At 32.8% G+C, this 21,933-nt stretch overlaps 1 protein-coding gene across 2 annotated transcripts in view; it reads right to left on the bottom strand.

Moving 5' to 3' along the window:
• Window positions 1–21,933, bottom strand: part of LOC148176140 (acid sphingomyelinase-like phosphodiesterase 3b) — a 143,565-nt gene that overhangs the window by 4,232 nt on the left and 117,400 nt on the right. For both annotated transcript variants that reach the window (XM_088033672.1, XM_088033673.1), the window contains exons 6-7: window positions 14,216–14,408; window positions 7,791–7,903 (exon numbers count right to left, since the gene is read on the bottom strand). In XM_088033672.1, coding sequence (XP_087889798.1) covers window positions 7,791–7,903; window positions 14,216–14,408 — 306 coding nt within the window. The remainder of the gene's footprint in view (window positions 1–7,790; window positions 7,904–14,215; window positions 14,409–21,933) is intronic.

The following is a 21,933-nucleotide window of genomic DNA, read 5'->3' as shown; positions in this document are numbered from 1 at the left end:
GTTATTTACGCCCGAGACGAATGTGGTCGTTACGTCACGGTCGAGAGCGAGAGACTTCAATATTTCTAACCGCTAAATCGAGTTTGGCGATTCTTTGAGACCATGCAGATAAAATAACGGCGGACAAACAAGCCGCGACGGAAAGACAGAACTCCCCCTAACGTGCACCTGTCATTTTTTTCGACGTACTTCTCTGATCGATATAAAAGCAGATCATGCATTATGCAGGCGGCGGCGCCCTCTTCTCTTTTTTTTTCAGAGTAGTATTTTATTACGGCAGCAAAAGGTTGACTTGATGTTTTACGAGGTACGACTTTATTTAGAAGCACTAAAATCTATCCTATTCCCGAGACGCTTTTTACGGGTTTTTTAAGTCATAAAACAACGACTGAACTTGTGTTTTCTATAACCTCAATAGGGCCGCGTTCATGATGATATTGATCCATGAAATTTGCTGAGGGTCGACACCTGACGCGCCTTTTGCAGATGATGGAAGTGGGCGTTTGGGACCGCTGATATAAGCAATCTACTTTTTTTACTTCTGTGGGGTCGAGGTGACGTCAGTTTGAGCCAATGATGGTGATGGATAATGTGAAGACCACAGAGGTATAAAAATAGATAACGGCGAACCGTATTTAGAAAATGTTCGAATTTATTTCCAAGGGAAGTCGCCGGTTGTAAATTGTGCGAAATGACCGCAATGAGACATGTCAATTTCGTGCTCCAATTTCCACGGAAACAAGAAACTATCGGTGTGTTTTACAGTGAGTTACTATGTAATTTAAAAAAATTAGAGAAGATTAATTATTTCGTTCTCACTCTGGAGTACAAAAAACTTAGTTTTTTAGATACTTTCATTAAGTAATTTAACCAATTAATTCGATTAGAACTAAAGTAAATTATTATCTGAATTATTACCTCAATTCATGTTTTTACCACCGTAGAAATTAATTGTTTTTCAAATTTCAGCCAACTTTTTTAACAGTGTAAAACTTATTTAAAGCGAGTTACAAATTAGATAAAATTATTAATGTTTGTAAAACTACGTAGGCGCATCCACCATTTTTAATACGAATTATTTGTCTCTTAATGTTTAAATTCTTAAATTAATTTGTAATTTTGTGGTGTAAAATAACTAAAATTATAGGATAATCACTAAATTACCTGAACTGAGCGATAATTAAAAGTGAAAAAACGTCATTTAGAATTCACATTTCTGTTAATTTTAAAATTCTCAATTTATTTAAGTCCGTTAGTCTTTCACAAATTGACAGAATATTGATAAATTAGTGAAATTAAAACAAATTTTATTGATTGAAATTAATTAAATCTAAATTTATAATTAGAAAACTGGTAAATCTAATTCATATGTATAATCGTGTTTCAATTACTCCCCTAAAAAAACTAAATCTTACGAATAAATTATTCCAATTCAATTCAATTAAAGGCTCTAGCAATAATTATATCTCATTGATTATTTGTAGAATTTGTCTGAACAACCCTCACACTTGTTTATTTCAAGGGCTCGCTGATTTTCAATTGTTTTTCTCTGATAAATTTAGAAAAAACCGTTAAATTAATAAAAATTATTTTCTTAATTGAAATTAATTACTTGTAAAATTATAGTTGAAGTCGTACTCTCAGTTCTAAATGCGACTCGTACGTAAACTATTGTATTTTGAGCATAAAAAAAACAAAATATCCCATTATAATTTAATAAAATTAGAGCCAATTACGATAATTAAAATAAATTATTATTTAAATATTTTAAAATCGACACGTCTATGGTCTTTAAAAACTTTCTAAATTTTAATTCTGTTAAAAAAACTAAATCTTAAAACAAAACAATAACGATAATCATAATTAATTAATTAAAAAAAATAATTGTAAAATCAAATTTAGAACAGATACCATAACTTTCTTCATGATTTTACAAATAAAATTCCAAATAATTACATAATTTCTTTAATTTTTTTAAAAGAGATAATTAAAAAAAATTAAAGAAATTATGTAATTAATTGGAATTTTATTTGTAAAATCATTAAAAAAGTTATAGTTTCTGTTCTAGATTTGATTTATACGTAAATTTTATTGTTTTAAACATAAAAAACCAAATCTTAAAAAAAACAATGACGATATTCATAATTAATTAAAAAATTTAATTGTAAAATCGACACTTCAATGGTCTTTCAAGACTTTCTAGTTTATAATTTTGTTATCCTTCCAAAAAATTCAGCAAAAATTAAGGCAATTAGAACAATTTATGTTTCCAATTAAATTTAATTATGTGAAAAATTATAGAAGAAATGATGGTATTAGATGTGGATCTAATTTATTTGTAAATTCTATTGAACATAAAAAACCTAATTTTTCAGATAATCATTACTCCTATAATTTAATAAAATTAGAGCCAATGGCGATAATAATAATTAATTATTTGTCAACTTTTATTGTAAAATCAATACTTATGACTTATACTTACTTGGAATTTTATTATTCTTTCAAAAAATTAAAAAAAAATTGAGAATAATTAATTAATTGCAATTAATTATTTGTAAAATCATAAAAAAAGCTACAGTATTAGTTTTAAATGTAATTTAAATATAAATTTTATTGTTTTGAAAATAAAAAAATTAAATTTTTCAAACGATTATTATAATTTAATCAAATCAGAGCCGATTGCGAAATTAGAATTAATTCTATGTTAAAATTAAATAGGTACTTCTATTGTCTGTAAACATTTTCTAGTTTTTATTTTTAAAAATTAAAACAAATTATGTTCCTAATTGGAATTAATTATTTGTAATATCATAGAAGACGTTCAATCAGTTCTAGATCCAATTGTTATGTAAATTTTATTGCTTTGAACATAACCAAAAAACAAATTTTTCTGAAAATTATTATATTTTAGTAAAATTATTATTAAAATTAATTATAAGCCACGTTTCACCGTAAAATCGAGCTTTCTCATTTTAAATTAATTGTATTATTTAAGTTTGAAAAATTTAAGAAAATTTAAGAAAATTAAGAAAATTAGAACAAATTATGTTAGTAATTGGAATAAGTATTTGTAATAATATAGAAGAAGTTATTATCAGTTCCAAATTTAAATTATACGTAAATTTTATTGTTTTAGACTTAAAAAACAAATCTTTTAATTAATTATTATTGAATAAAATTAGAGCCAAGAACGGTAATTTTTTGTAGGTACAATTATAGCCGTATTAATTCTAAATTTGATAAATAAATGCTAAATATTTAAGATAAGGAATTAGAATGTTGAATTAATTATTATTAATTTATTGATTTGGAAAATCCACATCTCTCCACTTTATCTTTAAAAAATCTCTTTTTTTAACTTTTATTATTCTGCGACTAATTTAAAGAAAATTGCCAAATTTGATGAAATTAGAACGAAGTTTTTTTTTAATCCAAATTAATTAATCGTAGAATGATAGCGAAAAAATAATTTATTAGTCTATACGTAAATTACCATATTTTGAGTTAAAAAACTGCAGAACTAAAGAAAACAGACATCCGATTCTAATTATATTAAGAAAGGAATTTTTTCTAGTCCTTTTACTCTTTCTTAGTCTAGCTAATGAAAACTGCGATAATCCCGTCTCCGGGCTAAAACGCTTCATAAAAAAGCCGCGCCTGTGGAAATTAAAATTTCCTTATTTTCCGTCAAGCAACGAAACCCTGTTTTTCCGGCTGGAATCTTCATTCGAACGATGTTTTTTTTTCCATCGACTGACGGAAAATTAAATATTGAAAGCCTCGTGTCGGAAAAGTTCTTTCGCGTTTCTGGAATTTTCATTTTTAACAAGAAACTTTATCGTCGCGATTCTTTGTTAAACCACTTCAGAGCCATCTTTTATGGATAATCCGAAAAAAGTTGCTCTCTGCATCTCAGAAGGAAATATCAATATTACATATTCGCAGCGAGCCGCGAATGTTATTTGTGGATCAACAGCGGAAAAACTCGTAAACTTTTTTCCGCTCGAGTTTAATTAAACCGTCTATGATCCGCGCAGTTTTTGTTCCATAATTTTTAAGTTGGTGTTTACGAGGAGCTGTCAAAGTTTTATGAGGGCGCGACAGTAGTTCCACATTATTTTACACAAGCGCGAATTAAAGTGTGTAAAATGTAAAGTTGCGGTTTTATGAGGAAAGTTGGAGTTGCTAAATTGGATTTAAAAATGTTTTACGGAGTTGTCTCGTTGTAGAAGAGTCGTTGCTGTTTTCTTGGCGCCATGTATTAAGTCGATCGGTTTCGAGTTGCTTGTTTTCGGGGAAATTGGAGCACGAAATTGACTCTTCTCATTGCGGAAGTTTTCCGAAGAGTTTGGGGATTTTTACAAGGTCGAGGGACGAGAAATGAGCGCAGTTTACTGCTGCGTACTTCCGGAGGGGAGAGGCTATCTATTTTTATACTTCTATGGGCTTCACATTATCAATGGCTTAAAATTGTGTCATCGTTCTTAGCGCCATTTGTAACCATTTAAGTACAAAAAATAAATTCTCCTAGCCCACTTATTCTCCAGCGAATTATAATTTGTACTAATTTTGACAATTATTATAATAATTTAACAAAGAAATTTTGTTTTTTTTTGCTCCTAAAACAGACGAATTTGCATCAGATTAATAATTGTGGTCGCATAACTCCAGCAATAATTTTACAAACAAGTTAATTCCAATTAGTAAGATAATTCAATCTAATTTCCATAATTTTCTCTGAATTTGTCGAAACGTAACAGAATTAAAAACTAGAGAGTTCTTAAAAACTCTAGAAGTGTGGATTTTCGAACGAAACTTCCAAATAATAAGTTGTAATTATAATTGTTCTTAATTACGTAATTATTTCTTACAAAATTGGACAATAAAGAATAAAGCCTTTAAAAATGTTATTATGGAAAATTAATTTTAATTGTATTAAATTACCTAATTATTATTTTACAGACAAAGTATCTTTACGCCATTAATTAACAGATTTATTTAAGAATCATAGAATTAGAAAAAATAGATACATACCAATAATAATTTCTGTATGCTCAAAATAATTAGTGTATTTACAATGAAATTTAAAAAATAATTATTTAAATTAAAAACATATGTAAGTAATTACTTCTTCACATTTGTAAATTGTATCATGAGGACTTTAGTCTAATTTAATTGACAAAATTATTGAATAAATAATCACAGAATTACAACGAACAGAATAAATTTTACAAAATGGTGGATGCGCCGGTTTGCAATTTTACAAATAAATAATAAATTAATTCGAATTAACAAAATAATTCGTACTAATTTCTACTAATTTGTAACAACTAATTAATTAATTAGTAGTTAGTAAATTCTTTACGAAACTATATTTAGAAATATTGCCAAACCAACGACGAACATGTCGAAACATAGTCTAAAAAATGTTTTGTTCGCGACTGTATTTTGACGATAAAAGTGATCATAGAATTAGACAAAGAAAAAAACTATTTAAATAGTTTATTTTTCATAATTAAGTATTTTTATATTTCTTTACCAGTATTAAAGTATCACAGAAAAGTAAGAGACCACTCAAATAAATTTAGTAATAAAATGACGCCATTTTAAATTAACTGCCGCCATTTTCTTGTACAAATAAAAAAACGACCACAGAAGTAGAAAATAGAAAATTGTACAGACACAGAATAAAAATGGCGTCATTTTCTTCAAGTTTAGCGTGGCCATTTTTTCTGTGAGGGTGACCATCTTATTATGATTACAGAACTAATAAAAACGAAAAAAAAAACACAAATATTAAGTGAAAATTATGCAATCTTACATAAAAAAATCAGAAAAACAAATAATAAAAAAATTCAATTGGCGCTTTCTACATCGAGGACGGCCATCTTACTACGACCACAGAATTAAAAAAAAAGAGAACCACACAAACATTGAAAAGAAGCAGAGAAATATAAAAATAGAATAGCTACAAAATAAAAAAATAGAATCCTCTTTTCCTCCACAAAAATAAAAAATAACGATGAAGTAGTATAAATGGCGCCATCTATTCGAGTATATCCATTTTTTACAACCACAGAATTACAAATATAGAGAGTCAAATGACGTAATCTTTATCAAATTTAGCGTGTAATTTTCTCCACGACACAATGACTAGAAAAATAAGAAAACAGAAGAATTACAAATGGCGACATTTATAGTAAGGGTGGTATCTTAATATGACAACGAAATTAAAAAAAAAAGTAAAAGTCCATATAAATATTGAGTGAAAATGGCCCATTCTTACATAAAAAATTAGACTATAGAAACAAAAAAATAGAATGTTTACAAATGACGCCATCCACATATTTTTATAGCCACAGAAGTAAAAAAACTAGACTTCTCTTACAAACTTGGAGTAAAAATCTTATAAAAAAATAAATAACTCTAGAAATAAAAAAGTAGAAGAACATTAAAAATAAAGTTTCACAGAAATAAAAAAATAGAAGATCATTTAACATAATAACCACAAAATAAAAAAGAGACCAAAGAAATAAAAAAAGCATAACAAATGGCGTTATCTACATCTGTTTTTGACCACAAAAGTAAAAAAATTAGAAAGACCTCACAAATCTGGAGTAAAAATCATACATAAAAAGAAAGACAACAGAAATAAGAAAAATAGAAGGACCACACAAGACTAACATAATAATCACAGAATTAACAAAAATAAACTTAAAACATATTTTTACCACAGAATTAAAAGTGAGAGAAAAACGCAAGTAAACATAGTGACAAAATGGTGTTATTTTAACCGAGTGCAGCCATTTTCATTCATAAATAAATAAATGAAAATAAGAAAAGGAGAAAAAATGGCGCTATCGTCACCATGTTTGCTGTGGCCGTGACCATTTTTTATGACCACAGAAGTACAAATATAGAGAGGCTATATATATAGAGTAAAAAATGGCGTCATCTTCATTTCTCTATGACACACCGACCACAGAAATAAGAAAAAATAGAAAGATTACAAATAGTGCCATCTACCAAATTGAAAACTTAAGAAAAAATGACCAAAGTAATAACAAAATAGAAGAATTAGAAAAAAGTGGATTAAATTTAGCGCCATCTTTATCAAGTTTAGTGTGATCGTTTTCCTCCACGGAAGTAAAAAACTAGAAGAACCATACATATTTGGAGTAAAAATCTTACGAAAAAAAAATAGAAAAACTACAAAATTAAACAAAAGTAGTTTAGTGTGGTGGTTTTCCTCCATAGACGTAAGAAAAAAATAGAAGCACCATCTACTCGAGTATAGTACAGCCATCGTTTCATGACAATAGAAGTAAAAAAAATAAGAAAACTACAGAAACAAAAAAAACGACAACACATAATAACCGGAGAATTAAAGAAAATAAAGTGAAACTAATGAAATGAAATGAAATAGCTCCGTTCGTCTAACCTCGAACCCCAGTTTTGATAACCCTCGTATTTCTTTTGTTCCCCATCGAACATCCGAAACACAACAAGCACTTAATTAACTCGCATTAAATAGACGACGTATTTCCCTTTCTAATTTCCTTGTACGTAGAACCCTCGCGGTGTATGTTTAAAATATTCAAGCCGTTGTGCTACTTTAAGGCTAATTCTATTCATCTCGCGGCATAATTGAGGTACTATCTTTAGTGTATGCGCCGGCCATTATGCAAATGCAAGTTTAGATAAAGTACTCGCTTCTTAATTTTGAATAATGAAGACACCTGTGTCCTTGTCGGGATAATCTATGAATATTTCATGCATTTTCCACTCACCTGCCCGGTATCTTTGTCGAATTTGTACAATCTGAGTCCGGGATTGTTAGCGCCATCTGTGGTCCGCTTGGGGGTGACCGAGGGGGCGAGAAGCACCCACGAGATGGGGCGGCCTGGAACAAAAATTCCCAAATCACTCTGTATATTCGCAGCGATGGTTTGGTTTGAACTCGCCGCCTCCGGGCTTCCGCCATGCATCAATACAGTATTAGCGGCGGCAGCTGAGGTCATTAGGGAACTTAGTTAGTCTTAAGGATCTAGTTAAGTACACATTAATGCTGTTTGGACTGTTGAAACGATGTTGGCAATACAAGCGGTGGCGGCGGTGCCGCCCCCAGATTAAGACTTTGGAGGTAATTGACTAGGCCAGGCGATGTTGTTCTACCAGACGGTGACCCAAAACATGATCATCCGCCGTATTTTAGCAAAAGGGAACAAGAGTGTGTTTGGAGGGCCAAAGATGGCGTTGTCGAAAACCAATCAAGCTGCGGATATGAATCTACGGTAAATAAATGTGAACGTAAATAGCCAAAGGGTAGACGAAATACAGACTAATCTCGACCTGATTGCACTTGTTTATACAATGGGGCGGGGGTGGAAACGAAGGCTGGAAAAATTTGAGGACAAAAGAGGGCGATCGATGTGGAATGGGGCTCTGGTAATGCGATTTTGGAATTTTAACTTCGTTTTTATTTTGGTTATAAAGTTGATGAGGCTTAAGATTCTTATTTTTTTCGGAACTAAAGACGTTTTTTCAACATTCTCGAAAACTGGATCTTCAAAAATTCGTCTTGGTACCCTTCAATTTTGCGAAATTTTTCAAATTTGAACAATAAATTAGAAGTCATATTCTAGAACCCATTTATCGGATTGTTTTAGTTTCGAAGACACTGTACAGGGTCCGGCAACACTTGTGTCCACCCCTAAAATCGTCTCTAATTTTAAAGATAAATTTTTGAAAATTTGCATACGCTCATAGTTGACAAAGCTTTAGAAGCTGACGCAAAAATTTGTTTTTTATCATGGTTTGGTTGGCGTCGCGACGCCTAAGAAGTATAATTTTTAGCGATTTTTGAGTGTTTGCGGAAATATTAGCGAATTCAATTTTTTTTCAACATAATTGTGATACAAATATATGAGTTTAAATTTTAAATCAATCTAATGCAAATTGTGTTTAAAATTTGCGAAAAAAACGTTGTTTTATCAAGTTAGTTTTCAAAATTATGACAGCGCAGTGGCAAACTACGTTTACACCAAAATTTCACTTCATTCACTTTTATAAAGGTTAATTTTGATTAACACGGGCATTTTGCACTTTATGGACACCAGAAATCGTTAATTAACATCGACAAAGCGACAATTTCACCAAGTAAGACTTTTGTTACAGTCTAAAGCAAACCAAAGGATAGATGTCATTCGTGACAAAAGATGTTGACAGACCGGTGTAAACGTAGTTCCCAATTTTGACGTAATGACATTGGAAACTAATTTGATAAAACAGCATTTTTTCCTCAAATATTGAATACAATTTACATTAAATCTAAAATGCCAAAATGCCATGAGATTTTTTTTAACACATTTATATTGAAAAAATATTAAATTAGGGGATGATTTCACAAACCCTCACAATTATAACTATAGGTGATAAAAAATAAATTTTTGCGTCGGCTTCTAGAGCTTCGTCAACTTTAAGCGTATGCAAATTTTCAAAATTTTATCCTTAAAATTAAAGACGATTTTGGGGGTGGACACAAGTGTTGCCGGACCCTGTATATGTTTAATCTCAAAATTCACTATCCGAAACTTCAAATTTATTAACGTACGTAAAAGTATCACCCAATTTTGGATTTTGCTTGAAATTCTACGTATAATGAGCATTGAGAAATTAAATTGCTACTAAATTGGATATCGACCGAGTTGGATTTGAAAACATGAGTTTTTAAAACTATTCAAAACTTCGCGATATGTAACACATGATTCTCATCGGCTGAAGAACGTGAAAAACGATGGTAAAAACCCCATATTTATATCTATCATGATTCCAGAGACATTTAGGTTCAAAAATCGAAAAAAAGTCTCTAAAACTAAAAGATGCTACTTTTGATCTATTTTTTTTTTAATTTTTATATTTAAGTTAGGATCGAATTTTTATGTAAAAAACGTGAAAAAAACGATAAAAAATACCCATTTTTATATCTGGAACTAAAAATTCATCCTTGGCAACTTTAAACGCTTCTAATTTAGTTATTTATTAACATATCTAGAATCTTCTCGCAGGTGTACATTCAGTGTGAAATTCTGCGTAAAATTGCGAGTCAGATTTAAAAACTTGATTTTTCTGAACAACGCAACACTCTGAATTCAAAATATGTAACATATAATTCTTATCGGCTGAAGGGCAAGGAAAACGATGGTGGAAAACGATGGTGAAAAACGCATTTAAATATCAGTCGTATTCCCGAAGATATTTGGGTTCAAAAATCGAAAAAAAATGGTTTCTAAAACCTAAGGTATCTTTGGTCTAAAAATGCATTTTCTTCTTTAATTTTTTAAAATCGAATTAGGATCGGATTCTTATGTAAAAAGCGCGAGAAAAACGATGATAAAAACCCCATTTTGATATCTGTCACAATTTCGGAGATATTGAGGTGAACTAAAAATTCACTATTAGTAATTTTAAACAGTTCTGATTCGGTTATTTATTGACGTACGCCTAATTTTAGATTCTGTGTGAAATTCTGCGTAAAATGAGCGCCAATAGTCACTGTAAATTAGCGAGATATCGACCGAGTCAGATTTAGAATCATGATTTATTTTCCGTTATTTTAAATTTGATACATATAACAAACATATGATTCTATGCGAAAATCGAGAATAACGATAGTGAAAACCGCATTTTTCTATCTTCCATAGTTTTGGAGAAATGAGATCAAAAATTCCGGAAAAAATCTCAAGAATTCTCTAAGATTCTGAACGTTTTTCGGGATACGCCAGGTTATGTAGAATTTGCTGGGATTCTCCAGAATTTTGTAAAATAGTCTGTAAGACTTTCCAGAACCTTCTGACATATTTTAATTGTATTAAAACTCTTCTAACATATTCTTTTGATTTTCCAGGATTTTCTCGGATTCTTTCGGTGTTTTACGATTCATCTAAGATTCTCAAGATATAAAATTATCTTTTAAAACTGTAATCTTTGACCTGCTCCGTTTGAAAATGGCCAAATATAATACTCAAGTTGTCGCAATTAAAGAGAAAATCCTGCTCATTGGTGCGCACCGTCGACTTCGGCGTCCAATTAGGTTTCGGTTTCCAAGTTTGTTCTTCCGTCGATAAGATTTCCGCCACGTCATTCCGTTGATTGATGGAATCTTTAGCCGTACAGTCCGTGACAAATTCTCACCGTTTCCGTTTTTCAGTCATATCGACAGGAGTTATAAAGCGATTGAAACTTTTTATTTCCGTCCGAACTTTTCACTCCTCTAACTTTTCATCGGCGCTCGTCAAATACGACTTTTCCAAAGATATTTATCCTTTTGTTTCCTCCGTCAGCGCTTTTAATTAATTTCCGGGGATAATTTGTCAAAAAACTTAATCAAGTACGAGTAGTGACACTTCATTAACTCCTACAAATAAGTTGATTTTGCGAGAAAAGTGGCGGTTTCGAAATAAGATCGGAATGCAACTTGACGCCTCGGGAAAACTGATCCAATTTCTTTCTTAAAATGTTCTTTTTGTGCTGCCTTGTAAGTAAAAAGGGGAATCGGATATCATTTAGATGTCGATTTCTTACTGGAGATTGTTGTTGGTTGGTTGGGGGATTCACAGGCAGGAACAGCATGTCTCGATTTCGCTGCTTTAGATTACGGCAAAAAGCGCGGAAGTGATGCTGATAAAGGAAGAAGCGGAATGCAACGAATGTGACGAGAATGGAACAGTTATTGCAAGCGGATTGTTCGAGGCAAAGTAGTTTTGGGGCGTTTTACACCTTTCCGAGCCTAACCGAGGAGGCTGTGCAGCCTTTAAAACAGGCAGGCCATGACTTACCTTTAAACAAATGTGAGTGTCATTTTTCAACTGTTTTTCAGTGTTGCCAAATGCTATAAAAATCGTACAAATTCCTGGATCATCGTAGAGAATGCTATCAAATCCTGGAGAAACTTACAGATTTCCAGAGAATAAAAACACTGTAAAATCCGGGAAAAGTCCAGAGGATTCCACAGAATTTTGAATTGCTGGAGGAACGAAAGAATTTCTAAAAAAGTTCCAGGAAATTTAAAATACGAGGTCCCAAAGGACCCTCAACAATACTACAGGATTCTGAAGTATTGTACAGAATTTTAGAAAATCCTGGAAAAACTTATGAAATTTTAGAGAATCCGACAAGATTCTAAACTGTTGTAGAAATAAAAAAATTGTAGACAATCATGGATTTAAATGTAAAACGCTAAAAAATGTGAGGAAATTATCGGAAAATTTACAGAATAAAATCCCAGTTCTCCAGAGGACGAAATTTCTGTTGAATTCTGGCGACACGCGAAGATCTTATTAAAAATGTAGAGCATTTTAAAAGGTCCAGGAGAATGTTAAAAATCCTGCAAATTTCCGGGACCCTGGAGAATTTTAGAAAATCCTGGAAAAGCTTACAAAATTCCTGAGAATTCGACAAGATTAGGAAAGAATTCAAGAAAATCGCAGGAAACTCTACAGAACCTTAAAATGCCAAGAAACTCTGGGAAAGTCCCGGAGGATCCTGGATATCTGGGATTATCTTAAAAAACGAAAACAATATCTAGTGACTTCAAAGTTCTCGGAAGCGCTAAAGAAATTTTGATTTTCCATAAAAAGGAAGCAATTTTTGAAGAATTCTGACGAATATTTGAAATTCTAAAAAATCCTGGAAAAGTGCATTTTTTCTCAGTTTTCAACCAACATAATCTCGAAAAGTCCCCTGAAAATGTATTTTGGCCAATTTCTAGTCAACTAAACACAAGTTGTTGGTGCTCATTTGGTGCAGAATTTCACGCAAAATCCAAAAATGACTGAATTAGAAGCAACTGAGTTTCGGGTAATCGCCAAAAAGCCAAAATTTTAAATCTCCGGAGAGAAAAAAAGCATTAAAAAGTCCGGAAAAATTCCAGAAAATCCACAGAATTTTGAATTGCTAGAAAACGTTAATTTTCCAGAGTAAGAATTTCTGAAAAAATCCCGGGAAATTTAAATACAAGCTCCCGGAGGTCCTTCAACAATCCTATAGGTTTCAGGAGTATTATAAAGAATTTGAAGAAATCCTGTAAAAAGTTATGGAATTTCAGAAAATCCGACAGGATTCCAAACACTTGTAGAAATGATAAACTCTGCGCATCAAAAGCATGTAAGAAAATTTTGGCCAATCCAGGACTCCTGGATTGACTATAAAAATCCTGGAAAATTAGAGGAAACCTTACAGAAGAAAATCCCAGTTCTCCAGAGAACGAAATTTCCAAGAAATTTCTATTGAATTCTGGCGACTCGTCAAGATCTTAGTAATATAGAGCATTTCCAAAGATCCTGGAAAATCTAAAAAATCCAGCAAATTTCCGAGACACTGGAGAATTTTTCAAAATCCTAAAGAAACTTTCAGAATTCCTGGGAATTCGACAGAATTGGGGATTTCACGATCATTGCGAAGAATTTTAGAAAATCGTAGGAAACTATACAGAACCTTAAAATGACAAGAAGCTCTGGAAAAGTCCCGGAAAATCCTGGATATTCAGGATTATCTTGAAAAACGAAAAAAATATGTAGTTCTCGGGAACGCTAAAGAAATTGTAATTTTCCCTGAAAAGGGAGCAAGGGAGCAATTTTTGAAAATTCCTGACGCATAAAAGAAATTCTAAGAGCATCCCGATAGATTCCAAAAAAATCCAGGAAACTCCTGGAACATTGTCGGAAATTTTAAACAATCCTAGAGATGTGCATTCTCAGAAAATTCTCCAGAATTTTAGACCAACATCATCTCGAAGAGTCGCCTGAAAATGTATTTTGGTCAATTTCTAGACAACTAAACACCAGTTGTTGGTGCTCATTTGGTGCAGAATTTTAGGCAAAATCCAGAAATGATTGAATCAGAAGCGATTGAGTTTCGGGTTATTTAAAAAGAGTCAACATTTTAAAGCTCCGACACCACAATAAACAGAAAGATGTCAAGAAAGAAATTCTCAATTGACATCCTTTTGTCCTCAGAATAAGAATGATTAAGGATGAGGCAGCCAATCGAGTTCTTTGGCCACTGCCTTGGAAAACCTCCCCAAACCATATCAATTTACGTATAAACGATCAAACGCATCATCCCTTTCAAGCAGGCTGCTATACAATTCACCCTGCGCATCTGTCCCTCCCGGCGCACTTATGCATCCAAATCTGGAGTTTTCCACTCCACTCACCTCTTTCTCCATAAATAACTCGAAACGTATCCGAATGCAAGTGTCCAAAAAACTGTCCCACGATGATATCAGCGAACTTGCGCACCACCTCCAAGTACTTCCTGTTATGGTAATCCGTGTAGACGGAATGAGCCGGAGGGAATCCTCTTTGGCGCTCGTCCGATCCCGGCGGCATGTGACCGACTAGATACACCTGCAACAAGCGTAAAATTTAAATGGACGTGTCTGCTGCCTCGACAGGATAACGTCATTGTGTAGTAGAGTGGAAAATTCCACCACTTACGCCGAGGTTAAATTATTTCAACGAAATCGAGTGCACTTACGAGAAATTCACATTTGCCTTCTTTTTAATGTCGAATGAACGACTTGAATAAAATATGATTTTGCTCCTTTTGAGCCGGATCGAAGCTGCTTGATAGGCACGCGGTGTGCCGTGACGAGAGAGTGTCACGTGTTGGATTCTCGTTATGAGGGAATTATTATTGTAGGAGGCGGCGAGGAGACAAAGGAGCTTTAATATGAAAGATGAAAGAATTTTTTTACGGAAAAGTACTTCAAGAACGATCGTAATGTATACGTTCTATTCATCTTTTCGACTTGAAAAACACACACCCCGGTGCGCAACCACGTAGCACAAAAAAAATTAGTGACCTTGAAACTATATAACGGAGTGAAACGGCCATTCTTGGTGCTTTTTGAGCGCGTTTTTTTTGTCCACGTCCTGAATCACCTCATTCCGTCAAAGTTCAACCTCAATCAATTCCACTAACTGTACGATTTTTGTTTCTTTCGAAATAAATCGCATTTTCATAAAAAGTACATGAAAAACAAATGTAATGTATATAAACTAATAATCCGTGTGTCAATGGAAATTCACACCCCGAGTTACAGTTGCGTACTCCAAAAAAATTCAATGGCCTTGAAACTGTATACCGACGTAAAACGGCCATTTCTGGTGACTTTTCAAACGCGGTTTTTTCGTCCACAAATGGAATCACGTCATTCCGTCACATTGCAACTTCAATCAATTCCAATAATTGTACGCTCTTTGTTTATTTCGAAATAAATTGTTTTTGTAAAAAGTATATAAAAAACAAATTTAATTCATATAAACTAATGATCCGTGCCATGTAAAAAATACACACCCTGACCTGCAGTGGCGTACACTTAAAAATATTTAATGACCTTGAAAGTGTATATCGCGGTAAATAATCATTTATGTGGCCTTTTGAGCGTGTTCTCTTAGTACTCGCGTAAAATTGCGTTACTTCGTCAAAATGCGATCTCAATCAATTCCACTAATTGAACGTTTCTCGTTTTTTTCGAAATAAATCGATCTTATGAAACAGTACATAAAAAACAAATTTATTTATGTAAACTAATCATGTTTGTGGCGTTGGAAATAAACATCCCGAGTTTCAGTCGCGTACTCCAAAAAAATTCGATGACCTTGAAACTGTATATTGCAGTAAAACGGTTATTTTCTGTGATTTTGGAATGCGTTTCTTTTTGTCCACGTCTGAAATCGTGCCACCTCAGTCAATCCCAACAATTGTCCGCTTTTCGTCTATTTCGAAATAAATCGATTTTGTAAAAAAGACACAAATATAATTTATGTAAACTAATGATTCTAGTGATCTAAAAAATTCAAATCCCAAGTTGCAGTGGCGTACTCCGAAAAAATTCAGTGACCTTGAAACTGTATACCGCTGTAAAACGGCCAGTATTGGTACTTTCCGACCGCGGTTTTTTTGTCCACGCGCGAAATCGCGTCATTTTGTCAAAGTGCAACCTCAATCAATCCCAATTGTACGTTTTTTGTTTATTTCGATATGAATCGCTTTTGTAAACAACTACATGGAGAACCAATTTAATTAAAATAAACTAATGATCCGTGTGGCGTAGGGAATACACAGTCTGAGTTGCAATGTCGTACTCCAAAAAAATGCAATGACCTTGAAACTGTACACCGCCGTAAAATGGTCATTTTTGGTCCATTTCAACCGCGATTTTTTTGTCCACGTCCGAATTTGCGTCATTCCATTGAAGTGTAACCTCCATTAATTCCAATAATTGTAGATTTTTCGATTATTGTAAAAGAAATCGATTTTGTAAAAATGTACATAAAAAACAAATGTAATTCATATAAACTAATGATCCGTGTGACGTAGGGAATACACACCCTAAGTTACAGAGGCGTACTCTGAAAAAAGTTCAATGACCTTGAAACAGTATATTGCCGTAAAACGGCCATTTCCGGCGCTTTTCGGGTCCGGTTTTTCCGCCAGCGCTTCGTTCTGTGAAAGTGCAACCTCAATCAATCACAATAATTGCACGCTTTTCATTTAATTCGAAATAAATCAGTGGTGTCTAGAGAACAATGTCCAATATAACGTTCAATTTCATTGAGTGTGGTCGTTGTTTTCATGAAATAGATTCATAAATGCGAAACGGAAGGCAATATCTATCGGTGCGGACGGCTTTCACATTATGTTTGTGTTTTGCTCGGGCTTCGGGATCAATATGGAGGGCCACAAAGGACTTGTTCGCCGCACAGCTTGTGATTACTGGATTCAAGCCAAGCGAGAAAAAAGTGCTAATCACCACTTCTCATAAAAGAAAGGACCGAAATCTCGGCGCGACGGAAGTCGAATTTGGGCGTTTTTTCGGAATTTTGTATACACGTCGTGAAGTGCTAGTTAAGCGGCTTACGTAATAGCGCCATTATTTTAAAGTTTTTCCCGTCGCGACGCTGATCATTTTAGATGTTCCATCATCATAAAGACTTTTCCATAGTTATTTTTATGTCAGTTCGTGTAGGACATAAGGGGATTTGTCTGGATTTGGTGAATGTCCAATTTGTCATTCCCGGGGCCTTCACTTCAAGGATTTCGCCTCCTCTTACAGGAGACTTCGCTCAAACTCTTAAAGGGAATGCTCGCGTCGAGCCGGGATTTTTCGACGGTGATTAGACCACGATCCTGATCAATTTATTTAACGTTTTAGATAAATACTCTTGCCAGTTCGAGACGGAAACTCCCTAAAGGGTATTACAGCAAAATAGACGAGTCTAACATCGGAGGCGGCTAAAACCTTTGACCGCTTTTAATTATACGTTTCCCGGCGCATCCACCATTTTGGTACATGCATTCATATATGCGAGTTTTACGTCATTTTTGATCTCGAATAAGTCGCCGCCGCCACCGCCGCCGCTTTTGTTGCTTGCATATTCAAACCGCTCCCATTTCCATATATGCAAAATGCGCGGTGAAAAAGCCGAAACGACAGCCGCTTCCGCTTAATTCGGCGATAATGCGTTAATGCTTCCTGTTATTAGTACTTCCACACCGCGTATAATGGCGCCACGATCGCTCTAATTACGCTATCCGTTTTGTGTAATTTCCAAGAAATTAAAAACAAAACGACGCGACGCGACGGTTAGATGAGCGAAACTATTGTGATGCGCCGCCCCCGCCGCCGCCGCCTCACCATGCCAATACATTGAAACTAATCGAATTCTAATTATTTTCAAATTGAACTGTTAAAACTCTCAACTCTTTAACTCTTAATAACTCTCACTCAGATTATTTATTCTAAATGTTTTCTGAACATGTAATACAAGTTACAAAGACAAGAAAAAACTCTTAATATAAAACTTCTATTAACTCTTGAAATATAAAAAACTTAAAAACAATAAGTTACACAACTACCAAGAAAAGTACAAATTACAAAAAACTCGCAAAAACACTGAAAATAAACTCTCACAACTACAAAAAAACTCCCTAAACTACAGTATAAGTTTCAGACTTGTCTTATTAATTCTTTAAAACTAAAAAAACTCCCTTAAAACCCTCAATCAAAATATTTATGCTAAATATTTAAAAATATGTGATCTAGTTACACGGGCATGAGAAAAACTCTTCTTAACTCCCACACATATTAAAAAACTTAGGAACAATGACAAGAACAAAACACAAAAAAAAACTTTCAAAAACTCTAAAATTTACTTGCAAAAAACGCCCCAAAACTACCAATTCAAATTTCTCTCATTAATTGTTAAAAACTCTTAATATAAAACTATTAACTCTCAAGATAGTCAAAAAGTTTGGAGCAAAAAGAACTTTTCCAACTCCCAAAACTACAGTTCTACTTTCAGACTTGTGTTATTTATTCTTTAAAACTCTAAAAACTCTCAACATATGATGATAAAACTTTTTAGCTCTCAATAACTCTCAATCAAATTATTTATGCTAAATGTTTAAACATTTCAAATCAAGTTACAAGGGCAAGACCAAAACTCTTAATATAAAACTCCTATTAACTCTTAAGATCAAGGTCAAAAATTTAGAAGAGACAAAATATAAAAAACTCCCAAAACTATCTACACTTCAAGTTATTTACTTCTAAAAACTCTCAATAAATTCCAAAAAACTCAAAAACACACTACTTTAGAATAACCTGTAGGAGTTACCTGTACAAATGAGTGCTCCTATTAACTCCTAATAAAAGTTATTAAGTAAGTTATTGAGAGTTTGAAATCCAAATAATTCTTGGAACTTTCAAAATGAAACTCTTAAAAACTTCTTTAAAACTCTCAACCACTGCTAGTAAAACCCCTTAATTCTTAATAACTATAATTTATTTAATTTATACCAAATGTTTAGAAATATAGAACAAAAGTCATAACAACAAAACAAAAATCCCAGTTTGAGTTTGAGTTTTAGACTTGTCACTTGTTAACTCTTAAAAGCCTTCAATAAATTCCGAAAAACTAAAAAAAATTTTGGAATACCTGTTAGAGTTATCTGCTCAAATAAGTGCCCTTATTAACTTCTAATAAGAGTTATTAAGACAATTATTGTTGAGAGTTTGAAATCCAATTAATCCCAAAACTTTCAAAATATAACACTTAAAAACTCCCTTCAAACTTTTAACAACTAATTGCTGGTTAAACTTTTTAAATTTTGATAACTCTCACTCAAAACTAAATATTTAACAATTTCTAATACAAGTTACAATACAAGAACACAATTTAACTCTTAAAAAAGTCAAAAATTTAGAAACAAACAGAACTTATGTAACTATCAATAGTACAAAATAAAAAAAACTCTCAAACCATGAAATAAACTCTCAAAAAAAATTAAAATAAACTCTTAAAACTACAAAAAACTCCCAAAACTACAGTTCAAGTTTCAGACTTGTCTCATTAACTCTTCAAAACTCTAAAACTCTCAACAAATCAGAAAAAAACTAAAAAACACGTGTAAAACTTTTTACTTTTAGATTAATTAGTTACCTATTCAAATAAATGATCTTATTAACTCCTAACAGGAATTATTAAGAGAGTTAGTTATTGGAGAGAGTTCAAATTTCTAACTCTAACTCTTAAAAACTCCCTTAAAACTGTCAACATCCGCTGAGGAAACTCCTTATCTTTTATAATTTCAAATTATTAATATAAAATCTTTAAGAATATGTAATACAAGTTACAAGACAAAAACTCTTTATATAAAATTCCTTCTAATTCTTAAAATAGTTAAAAATGTAACTCCTAAAAAATACTATTAAAAGAGTTAATAGTAAAAGCGACCCTAACTTTACACATTTTCGTGACAATTTGAAGAGAAACAATGTCTATATTTAGTGAAACGCCAAAATCGCAGTGCTACCAACCCACGAAAAGCGACGGCCAACTAGTCGCCCACTTTATCTCATAATTCTCATTTTTGTAAACTTTTCTTTTCTGAGGTGTTCTTCGTAAAATTTCATTTCAAAATATTTCAAATTCACTCCGAGATTTAATTAAATGTTTTGAGATTGACGCGAGTTTCATTCGAGAAGCGGAAATGGAATTACAGGACCGGAAGCGGATGAATAATTCAGTGACAGGAAAAGAACAATCTTGCAGCCATTTTATTGTTATTAATTAAAACGCGATGGTTAACAAAAGTGCATAGCGGCGTATGAAAATCCATTGAATGATTAAAGCGCATACATTTATAATCGCTGATACGCACAATTTCATTGGTTAACAAAGCGATATCTGCAGCGAGGCTGACACGTCATAATCTAATAAGAACGGCGCGAAAAAATAACGCCGTTGAATTATTGGCTGTGTATCCTGTGCTTACGTCTAATGTCTATTGTTATGCGTTTCCTGGCGTTATTTATTGCGCGAGCGAAAATAGGCATCAACCTCAAGTGCCTGTTTTAGGTTTATTTATTTGTGCTTTTATCGCCCATTTTGAACGTAGTCAATGTTGGATGTAGTTCACTATAACTCATCTAGATGGAGGTAGTTTTTTCCTGGCGCGTTACGCTATTAAAATGACAGACTGTATTCATATGTTGGCGCTGCCGTACAAGTTTGGTCCATCGCAGACTACTTTTCATTTCGCAGCTCCCACAGACGCGCGGATTAAAGAACCAACGTAATTTGTACGTTCTGGTAATCCCCTAGATGTCGAGAACACACACCCCGACTTGCAACCCCGTAGCTTGAAAAAAATTCAGTGACCTTGAAACTATATAACGCGACAAAACGGACGTTTCCGGGGCGTTTGAAGCGCGGTTTTTCATTCCAGCCCACACTCACTTAATTCTCGAAGATTTTCGGGTTCACTCAATCTCAATACTTGCACGGTTTTCATTTAAATCAAAATAAATATATTTTTTTGAAAATGGCAGAAAGAAGGAACATATACTATGTATACTAAAGATTATTTCGATGTGAAAAATGTACAAAAAAAATTAAAAAATTAATGATTTTAAGACTGTATGATGTAAAGTCACTTTTCATTTACGATAACTTACTTTCAGTCGCGCGGATAAAAAAAATTATAATTTGTACATTTTCATAATTCTCTTGATGTAAAGAATACACACTGAATTGCAATCTTGTCGCGCAAAAAAAATCAGTGACCTTGAATCTATATAACGCGATAAAACGAACGTTTTTAGAGCTTTTTAAGCGCGTTTTTTTGTGTCCTCGCCCACACCCACTTTATTCTCAAAGATTTACAACCCCAACCAATTTTTTTTAATTTAATTTTTTCAAAATATACTAAAAGAACAAACATAGTTTATGAATTTTATAATTCATATCAACGTGAGGAATGTTTAACAAAAGTTAAAATCGTGTCATAAAAAGAAAACTTAAAATTGTTAAACAATGTTAAACAACTTCTCATTTAAAAAAATGGCCCTCAGAAACGCGCGGATTAAAAAATGAACATAATTTTTACATTCTGGCGATCTTTTCAATGTGAAAAACAAACATCCTAAATTGCAACCCCGTAGCGCGATAAAAATTTAGTGACCTTGAAACTATATAACGCGATAAAACAGACATTTCCGACATTTTTTAAATGCAGTTTTTTTTCTTACCCCAAAATCACTTCAATTTTTAATATTTTAGACTCCAATCACATATTATAATCGCACGGTTTTCACTTGATTCAAAATAACTCTATTTTTGGGAAGTACAGAAAGAAGGAACATACATTATGTATACTAAAGATCCTTTCTATGTGGAAATTGTACAAAAAAAGTTGCAACCGCATTCTCAAAAAAAAACTTAACTTGAAATTGTATGATGTGAGGCTACTTTTCATTTAAAACAATTGGCTCTCACAGTCAAGTGGATTAAAAAACGAACATAATTTGTACATTCTGGTAATCTTCTCGATGTGGAGAAGACACACTACGACTTGCAACCC

This window comes from Gnatocerus cornutus, chromosome 4 (assembly GCF_029298725.1).
Source record: "Gnatocerus cornutus isolate USDA-ARS CGAHR chromosome 4, icGnaCorn1.1, whole genome shotgun sequence".
In the NCBI taxonomy this organism is placed as follows: domain Eukaryota; kingdom Metazoa; phylum Arthropoda; class Insecta; order Coleoptera; family Tenebrionidae; genus Gnatocerus; species Gnatocerus cornutus.
Note: the sequence above shows the minus strand (reverse complement) of the source record. Positions and strands in the feature narration are given on the sequence as shown.